General features: G+C 36.7%; 1 protein-coding gene across 2 annotated transcripts; it reads right to left on the reverse strand.

Moving 5' to 3' along the window:
- Window positions 1–449: 449 nt before the first annotated feature.
- Window positions 450–9,859, reverse strand: LOC125856850 (E3 ubiquitin-protein ligase UPL5-like). Of its 2 annotated transcripts, none has more exons than XM_049536497.1 (3): window positions 8,159–9,859; window positions 5,108–5,697; window positions 450–956 (listed from the first exon to the last, which is right to left on the reverse strand). In XM_049536497.1, the coding sequence occupies exons 1-3, from the start codon at window positions 9,819–9,821 to the stop codon at window positions 693–695; spliced, it is 2,517 nt and encodes an 838-aa protein (XP_049392454.1). In that variant the 5' UTR covers window positions 9,822–9,859; the 3' UTR covers window positions 450–692. The 2 variants fall into 2 exon arrangements, with proteins under 2 accessions (XP_049392454.1, XP_049392453.1); XM_049536496.1 differs by lacking the exon at window positions 450–956 and adding an exon at window positions 4,423–4,929.
- Between the last annotated feature and the right edge of the window lie 515 nt (window positions 9,860–10,374).

Genomic DNA, 10,374 nt, shown 5'->3' on the forward strand with positions numbered 1-10,374 from the left:
TGTATTTATTACAACTATAGTTATATCTATTTGAACATGGAGTGAAGGTCATCTCTTCATTTACTCTAATAAATTGATATGAAAGTTAGGTTGGTCAATATAGTTGCGGATGATATTGACCAACAAATGGCTCAAAGTAACAATGTTGGTTCGACTTCTTGGTCACATGATCGAGAAATGCAAGTTCAATGTGAGGAAATGGTTTGTACTATGTGGGAGGATTATCTTAAAGACTAGTACACTACAATTTATGTTCAATTTTTTTTTATTAAATTAAAGTTAGATGAAACAATTACTTTGATTTGCTTATTGAATACTACTCATAGAAAAAGCAAATATTGTTAGAAGTTTGACATATATAGAGTACTATGTCACAAGTAAAATTAAATGAATTGACTATATTATCAATTGAAAAGGAGTAATTAGAAAAAAATTGATTAGGAGAAAACTATTAATTTTATATCTCAAAAAGCTAGAAGAATGCACACAATAAAAACAGGTTTAAAGCTTCTATTTGAATTTAATTTAGCTTTAGGCAACTAGAATGCTTAAGCCGCACTGCTCACACTTACTAGGACCAAAGAGCAAAGATACCTTCTTACGGAAGTGAAATTTCAGAAGGTTGGCATTCCTTACATCTATTTAAGAACATTACAGATCACATGTACAAGTTCAACCCAAAAATTTGCGCATCACTCAGCACCAAAGCTGCAACCAACATAATTTTGGGTGATTATGTTAAGACGATTTTGCATGACATCCATAGATGGATAAGGAGGAAAACACAGGCGGTAAAAGCATGTGTGCGCGGAAGGCAATTTATCATGAGAGTCAAAGGTTCTGTAGATGTGAAGTTTAGAATCTAGACCACCAAAACCCTCAACAGGTAGAGACTTGATTGAAGTCCAGAAAAAGAGAAGCACATTTTTCTGCTCAGCCGACATACTTCCAACTATCTGCAGCAATAGAAAAGAAAACTTTGAAAATGCTGCCGGGATAATAACTTCGAAAGAGNGTAGCATAATATCGAGTTGGACTAGGGTTCAGCGTACCCAAATAGTCCCAAAACTACTAGCCACGTAGGTTGTAAGTCCCCTCTGTGGGTATCATTTCAGTGATCACGCCAGCATGCCTCTATACCTCTGGCAGGGTATATTGGGTCCTCTCGATGGGGCGTATACATCGGACTCCACATTTAGCTCATGTGGTTTTATGTCAGTTATTAGTAGCTCCCACAGTTCAGTCAGATTCTATTGCATTGACCATGTATCAGTATATTCAGTATTCAGTCTCAGCATGTTATAAATTGGTCATTGCATTTAGTTAGCTCAGTATTCAGTAATTATATCATGTTCAGATTATTTCATTGCTTTATTGTTTTGTTTAGTTATATGTTATTTCAGCTTTTCTCTATCATGTATGCTCAGTACCTTTCAAGTACTGACGCATACTCTGCGCTACATCTTCTCGTGATGTAGGTTCAGGTTCTCAGCATCCAGATCACGCTTAGATCAGTTCTCGATCTCCAGTTCACCAGAATCAGTGGTGAGTCCTCATTCTTCGACGACAATAGTCATGAGTTTCCTTTCAGTATTTTTAGTCCTTTAGTTTCAGTTTTGCTAAATCTTAGTTGGGGCATGTCCTAACATTTCTAGTCAGTTTAGAGGCTTATTTCAGACATAGTTAGATTCAGCTTAGTATTGAGTTAATATTTTCTTTGTATTAAACTCATCAGTTTTCATTCATCTCAGTTATAGTATATAGGTATTCCCCATCATTTCAGACTTACTTTATGATTTAGCTTCCGCATCAGTTATTATTATCTTTAGTATGCTCATGATTATGCCAGCAGGGTTAGCTTGGGATCACTTGTGATCCTAGGTCCCGTGTCCGCGTCTCGAGGGTAGCTCGGGGCGTGACAAATATACAACACAAAAATTTCATATAGTGTTGGTCAGTTAATAGAAAAAATGGTTTAAATTATTATTTGGAGACAAATAATGTCGAATCTTTGATTCAACTAAGCAAGAGATTTTACAAGTTGAAATAAAAGGTAAGATCTTCTCATTTAATCCAACAAAAGATGCACACAAGTCTTGCAAGACAAATGATGAATTGACAGATTTGTTCACAAGGTCAATTTCAGATGAGACTACAATCTACAATTTCTTATCCAAGGAGGAGTGTCGAGAATATGTCTTAGGATATTGTAGAAATAAAGCAGTTAGTTATTTTTAAGGTTTCTAAATTATGTTAAGAGTCTTATTTGACTTATATTTAGGAGTTGGTTCTTTTTATTTGTTATTTGAATTAAACTGATAAGTTGGTAACGTATTTTTCTATTTTTAGTTAGGAATTATATTTATAAATGCAAGTCTCTGGATTATTAATAAATTAATTCCCATTGATAATACTTCAGTATTTTTTTTCTCTCAAAGTCTTTCTCTATTATTTTCTTTATTTCTTTATCAAAAAAATCAACATCTCTCATGTTTCACAAATATATCAGGATATTATCAATGTACACTATGACGCAGCTTTGGAGTCTACCTTCAGTTGAAAACACATCCCAGAGGGGAGGCTTATAGTACAGATGTACGCTAACACATCCACAAAACTCACGGTCAATAGGGACAAACTCAACTAAACAAACCTCCCTACACACATCCCCAACATAGGCCAAGTAAGATAAGAAACCGCTAACCACTAGCCTCCGAGCCCGAATAAATGAATTAACTTCAACCGGTGTGCTACTACAAGAGAACTACTACACCACGGGTGCAATACTAGACATGGCTAAGGTAACAACCTTAGAAAAGAAATCTATGACCACTCGGTAGGGGGATAACCAGTTCATGCCCAGAATCACATCAAAGTCTAGCATATCAAGCAAAATGAGGTCATCCCAGGAGTCACACCCCTAGATAATCACCAAACAAGATTGAAACACCTGATCCACTACTAAAGACTCACCTACGAGGGTCAACACACGCAATGACACTGCAAAGTCTCCAAACTCATACTCAGACGAAAAGCAAAATATATAGATATATGTGAAAAGGTAGAGCCCGGATCAAATAAAGTCAAGATAGGCTGATGGCAAAAGAGAATTATTCCTGCGATCCCATCGTCTGATGCCTCAGCTCCGTCCTCGCTGGAGTTGCATACAAGTAAGCCTTTCTACCTCTACCCTGGGCATCTATCCTACCACCTAACTTACCTCATCAAAGACCACCCCAAATACCCTAGTGACCACCACAACGGTCCTGACCCTAGCCTTTGCCTCTAACTAGAGGCGCTATTGGTGGAGCTGGTAGAGTTGCATGTGGAGCTGGAGCAATCTGCCTAAGCAAAGGGAAATCTCTAGACCAATGATCAAAGTCCCAATAGTCATAACAACCCTTTGTTGATTGGCCCGCAAAGTAACGGCCATCACAGAATAAAGTACCTGACTGGGACCCATCTAGACTCTATTTCGAGCTGGCATCACTCCGACTATATTGGTCACCCTCTAAAGCCTGTAGGGAGTTCTGAACAGGCCGATTGGACTGACCCTGCCAAAATCCTTAAATTTTAAGGGATTTTTATAATTTGGAAAAGACTAGGGATATGATGTAATTAGCTCTTAACACTATGAAATTTATGTAAGTTTTGCCTTTTTTTTGGTGAAGTAAATTCGGACATTCCTTACCCATTTTGACGATTTGTCCTTGTGCCCACTTTCCTGGCAATTTACAAATAAGTCTAGCTTTAACGGTGGACACTAACAAATTGATGAAAGAGATTTATCCAGTTTAAAATTCAATTTGTCGCAAATGTGAGTCATTTTGAGTTTATAATATATTAAAAGACTCAAATATTTCACGGAGCTCATGTTTAAAATTTTAAATTGCTTAGAGGAGATTTGAGTTGATCAAAATTTTAAAAAATCAACTTGTGTAGGGAAGTTGAACTATTGAAGTTTATAAATATTGTATGAACAACGTACATGTATGTATATACAATTTTGATACATAGCTATATATATCATATATACCCGGTTATACAGTATTTATGCAAATATCGATACATTACATATACATGCAATCTTTTAATTGAAAGCATTTTTGGCCAATGGTATATTTACGCAAGAATCCATTTAAAATAGGTAGGTGTCTTATCCGTACAAATATGGTGGGGGGGGCTATTATTTTAAAGTAACAATAGGCTATATGTTTCTTTAAAAAAAAAATAGTATTGAATACCGAATATTTTGGTTTGCTTATTGAATACTACTCGTAGAAAAAGCAAAATTTCCATATAAAAAGCAAATTTTGTTAGAAGTTTGACATATAGAGTATTATGTCACAAGTAAAATTAAATGAATTGACTATATTATCAATTGAAAAGGAGTAATTAGAAAAAAATTGATTAGGAGAAAACTATTAATTTTATATCTCAAAAAGCTAGAAGAATGCACACAATAAAAACAGGTTTAAAGCTTCTATTTGAATTTAATTTAGCTTTAGGCAACTAGAATGCTTAAGCCGCACTGCTCACACTTACTAGGACCAAAGAGCAAAGATACCTTCTTACGGAAGTGAAATTTCAGAAGGTTGGCATTCCTTACATCTATTTAAGAACATTACAGATCACATGTACAAGTTCAACCCAAAAATTTGCGCATCACTCAGCACCAAAGCTGCAACCAACATAATTTTGGGTGATTATGTTAAGACGATTTTGCATGACATCCATAGATGGATAAGGAGGAAAACACAGGCGGTAAAAGCATGTGTGCGCGGAAGGCAATTTATCATGAGAGTCAAAGGTTCTGTAGATGTGAAGTTTAGAATCTAGACCACCAAAACCCTCAACAGGTAGAGACTTGATTGAAGTCCAGAAAAAGAGAAGCACATTTTTCTGCTCAGCCGACATACTTCCAACTATCTGCAGCAATAGAAAAGAAAACTTTGAAAATGCTGCCGGGATAATAACTTCGAAAGAGTTCAGTAATCTACCACATCCGAAAACAATGAAGAAAAGAGAAGATCAAAGGGGCAAAGGTGTAGACTTCTCGATAGTTAATACTCTGGAAACATACTAAGAGCAGACAAGAAATAAGTACCTCCCAGAACCAGGATATTTGAAGGTCATCTTTTTTGTAGCCATTGTAATTTGTATGTTCTTTCCAGTTTTCTACAGAAACAGCAGTTTTACTCCCATGAAGCATCTTGTTAAGGTCTTCATGATCTAGGATCCGGTAGAAGGATTTCCGGAGCCGTCGGTCAGTAATTATGTCACCAAAACCTTGAGAAAAATGGGCTACCTGATGAGCAATTGATGTGACAAAACGGTGTTTAACAAGACGATTAACATAGTTATCCCTATTCTCACTGTTCACTATCGTATTTTTCCCATCAGGGCAAAGCTCCACCACTTTCCTGGATCCCAATTCTTCATCTTCACAAACAAATGTTAGGCCTAGGATATCTTCATCCACCATCTTCGTATCCATCTCCAGTATCTTCTTGCAGCCACTGTACAAGTAGGGATCTGCATCCCTAATGTCTTCAAACGAAATATCCTCTCCAGCTAATTGCAAAAAGAACACACGATCAAACGCAATACTTATTTGTACTCTATGCAACAAGGCCAACGCAATCATCCTGCCGGAGAAGGTAAAATACTCAAGGTGCAAGGGGTCCACTTTAGATGCTGCAAGCACAAAATGCAGAGGAGGATTATTTGCATTGTAACAGAGAGAATAATATCGAACAGCTTGCAACCATCTTATAAATGCAGCTGTGCAAGATTCATCCTAAATCTATCAGAGTATATTCCCAGTTGTTTCAAGCATATTGTAACGAGGAAAAAAATGATAATACAGCTAGTGAATACTCATTCATATGCCATACAATCCAAGTACACCATGCAGCTTTATTGAGAAAGATATCAAGGTAAAACTGATATGGCCATAAATAAGACTTGAACTCTTTCGATCATTACTTCATGAACTTTATCTGATTGCCTGGTGTGATTGGAGAATCAGAGAACCATAGGACATCAATAATAACACAACTAAGAAAATATACTAACATGAGAACTAAGTCGAGACAAAATTAAATTTAAAACCTCAGCATGTTAGAATGGCTTAATCTCCTCAAGCAGGCTGGCACTATAAATATATCAGCATCTATTCATGCACACATCTAAGCAGAAACAATGAGTTAAAAATTATCAGTTGTTGCATATTTACAACATACTTTAGGGATCTGTCCAGGCACAATGAATGCTGAAACCTATTCCAAAATCCCAACTTCTAACAGATCCAGACAATAACACAGAAATGAAAAGAAACAAATCCAGAAACTATATTAAGTAAAAACCTAGCAAGTCCTACAGAAAGAGCCATTGCTTAAAACTTTGTAAATGGAAGGATGGAAATTATTGGAAGAAGAGAAAATTCTACACAACACAAAATTAAATGAGCAAAGCAAATGTGAGGGCTCAAATTAGCAACGACTTCTTTATTCCTTAGTTTCAATGATTTATTTCAGTTGCTTAAATGAAGTCAAGTTCTCTCAAATCATTTGTTGTAAGTTGCTTCTTGTGGTGTGGCATATTGTGCTGAGTGCCTGAGTCATTACATTAGTTCATTATTATTTGTTGAATATTTGGATTCTGGGGTTGAATTTGGCTGATACAGTGCACTTCAATTTCATCCAAAAGGTAGGTCGAATTTATGTACGTTTAATGCATGACTTTTAATCACTTGAATCAATTTACTTTCACCATGAACGTGCATTTGCAGTAGAACTTTGATTTTTTACCTACAAGAACCATTTCCCCCGCAAGCGACTCGTTCCTCCAATCTACAAAATGGATTTTGGTCAAACCATCCAACTCCTAGTCCTAACAATTTAGTCCAGATTAAACAATCCACAAATTGTTCATGTTTTTTCCCCTGATGAGCAGATACAGATTTTATTTATGAGAGGACCTAGCAATAAGAAGTGACAAAAGGAAACAAAAACTCAGCTTTTTCTGATGGACAGTAAATGAACTTATGAAGTCTAGTATGGTTTCACTGTCATTTACATCTACCATGAAATACCAAAAAGGATGCATTTGAGTTCAAACCAAGAGTATCTTTTCTCTAGATGATCCATCAGATTGCTGCCGGACTGGTATCCCAAGTCTTCATGATGATGTCTTTTGTACTGACTCTGCAAGAAATTTTGCTGCAGCCTTGGCATGATGCAATTGTAACCCTAGCAAGTTAAAAATCCTGCTCCATATGCGCCACTTTTTTGCAATGGAGGAAAAGATGATTCACCTACTGCTGATATGTATCCCTTTCATCGAGAAAATATTCTATCTGAGACATACCTCCCTAGGCACCCAAATTATTCTCCATGGCCAACAACACAAGGGAATAACCTACCTTTGGTCAAGAGTGTATAGCAAGACTTGGTAGTAAATAGACCATCTGTTTGTCCTTTCCAATCACAGTATAAGGCTTGGGCTGTAGGTTGGGGCTGCTGCTCAGTTGTTCTAAAAGCTGTCCTAGTTGTTCTTCCTTCTAAGGAGGATTTTCTATCCTTCTTTTGGGTCGGCTATATAGTTAAACAAATCTGAGAAGGGAAGTGTGGCAGTGGTTTGATACACAAAAAGATGCTAAACAATCTGAAATTCCGTTTTTAGCGGGTATTATCTTGCCATATCAGGGTCTTTTTTTTTCCTATCCTCAACCCTTGAATAATGAATAGTTCATGTTTCTGTAGTTCCTTCCACAAACATGTGTGTCCTCATTCCTTTATCATTATTTATACAAGTTCCATTTCGCTTACCAATACTTGAAATAGATTAATGCACTTTGGAATTACTTAATTTATGTAGCAATGAAGCAGTAAAACCCTCAGACATGGGTTTCATGAAAGAGTTGAACCTCAAAGCATGCTATGAGGGTATGAGAAGCAACATCAAGCAACCTTACATGGTTTACATAGGGAGAGATAATACGTATACTCATACTCACAAAGATTCAACCTCTATCTCATACTCTTAATCTATTTTTGAGGAAAAATCAGATAAAAACATCTTTCATACTCGACAACTTTAGATCCAAAAACTAACAAAAGGTATAAATGAGAACAAAATGTCAACAAAAGCTTACCTGGATTTGGGAAAAACCTTCTACCGTCATTTGGGCATGAAACAAATAGAGTATTCTGAGGGTTGAAAATGGCTTCAAATACCAAGGAAAACCACTCCCTCAATACACCAGGTCCGGTAGCTTCTTCATTCTCAAATTGCATAAACAACTGGCCTCGCAGCGACCTAGGATTCACATGTCCAATGTACTCAAATGATTGTTCAAACAAGCGAGACCTGCAAATGAGCATCTCGTAAAACTCCTCGTTCTTGTGCCTCCCTTCTCGAAGCATCTTCAAGGCAAACCGCTGCCTTATCTTAAAATTTGTTACCTCCTTGTGCTCAAGAATCCACTGATAATCTGTAGACCTTTTTGAAAGTCTAACCATCAGAAAGCACAATTCAACTCTTCTTTGCCTCATCTTCTCCCAAAACATTTCCTCCAAACCCTTATACAACTTTGAAATGCTTTCTAACTCCTTAAGAATTAAAAGATAGAGGGGCCAACAGCTTACAATAGGCTCACCTCTTTCTTTGTTTATCAAACCCAGCTGGCTTTCCAGTTTCTTCAGACACAGCTCCATTTTTTCCTGCAAGTCACAAAATACACGATGCACGCCTTCAATCTCAATTCTTTCATTTCCTGCCTCACTTTGCATCAAGGAAGGGAAACTGACCGGACTGCCAAATGTTTGTTGACGCCGTATTGCACACTTTACTGGATGCATAAACTTAATAAACTCACGCACATCGCTGTCTGATAACTGTATAAACTCAGCTGATTGCACACTCAATTCTAAAGCACACGATAACCTTGTTGCCAACTCACGAACAAAAGGAAAAACATCTTGCAATCTTAACATACACTTGACATCATGGACATAACCCTTCATCATTGCAGCTAAACTACTACGGCAAAATATATACAAAGCATCATCAACACCCACAGCCCCTCTTAGAATCTTACAAAACTCGAACAATATAGGAGCAAACTGCCTATATACGGTTACAGGGTTGGCGAAAAGTGTCTTACATGAATCTATAAATTGACAAATACATTCATGACCAGCTTGTTTGGTAGTTACAGAAGGAGATACATAAAGTTTTACCAGAGCCGCAGGAACAGAGGAGTGAATAAATATTTGGAGATATTGCTCCGATTTATCTGCGCCATCCTTTGGGGTCATTGTGAGAAAATCTGTAAGCATCTTCATCATACAGGTGACATTAGCATTAACATCTGTGTTGTCATTGCAGTTGCAGAGGGCATGAATAAGCGAATTTAAGTCATTCATCAGCCTCCACGTGTGAGGATGGCGCGTGCTTCTCATTCTTCCAACGAGTTGCAGGGTGTCATCGTTTTGTATACCACATTCGGATAACCTTTGTTGCAACTGAAGCTGTTTCCCGCGGTAGATTAATCGCTGTTCCATTCGTGGTACACCGGAGGTCGATTGAATTGATCGAATGCCGGTGATCGATTGGATTTTCCGGTGAACTGATGCAACTGAGTCGGAGGAATCAGCTTGAAGAACCAGGGTTTTGCAGCCGGAAAACATACGGACGAAGAATTGAATGGGGGATGACAGAGAAAGAGGGAGGGTTTCGTCATATCTCATCCAAGCATCTGCGGCAGCATAATCATCGAACTTGCGTTTGGTATTGTGGTGTAACTGATACGCCATTGGAAGTTTTGATCAGCAGGAAGGAAGAGTTTGAGCTCTAATTTTGAACAGAGTGTTCAGTTAAATTAAATGAGTCGGACAAAAAAGGAAGAGTTTGTCTTGCCTATTAAGACTCATTCTTCCTCCATCCAAAATACGAAATGAATTATTTTTCTTTTTTATCAATATTAAAAAAAAGAATGAACATATTTTTCTTTTTAAAAGAATTGACTAATTCTTCGGGAAAATTTTCAAAATGTTAATATTTTGGCATTTAATAGGACCCCTTAGCCACATTTTTAATATTTATTATAAATGTCAATATTTTAGTTTATTATGTATCTGATTTATGTTTTTTTATTTGTTTTAGTTGAAAGAATACAATTATTTAATAACAGAAAAAAGAAATTTAGGGGAGAGAATAATCAATTACAAATTCAAAAAAACGACAAGGCACTCATCCCCCTTGTTCATCAAATTTCCAATATCGATTTTTAAATTTCCTATGATAATACTCAATCTCTGTTGAACTGAATTCGATTAAATTGCGGTTTTTCTATTTGGGAAGAAAATT

The sequence above is a fragment of the Solanum stenotomum genome, chromosome 2, assembly GCF_019186545.1.
Source record: "Solanum stenotomum isolate F172 chromosome 2, ASM1918654v1, whole genome shotgun sequence".
In the NCBI taxonomy this organism is placed as follows: Eukaryota; Viridiplantae; Streptophyta; class Magnoliopsida; order Solanales; family Solanaceae; genus Solanum; species Solanum stenotomum.

What these genes read in the sequence shown, in the direction of transcription:
- LOC125856850 (XM_049536497.1), bottom strand. Translation starts at nt 9,821, where the DNA reads ATGGCGTATCAGTTACACCACAATACCAAACGCAAGTTCGATGATTAT. An exon ending in AAGGTTTTTCCCAAATCCAG is followed by an intron (nt 5,698 to 8,158) that starts GTAAGCTTTTGT and finishes TTGTGCTTGCAG; the next exon opens with CATCTAAAGTGGACCCCTTG. An exon ending in AAATATCCTGGTTCTGGGAG is followed by an intron (nt 957 to 5,107) that starts GTACTTATTTCT and finishes CTATTGCTGCAG; the next exon opens with ATAGTTGGAAGTATGTCGGC.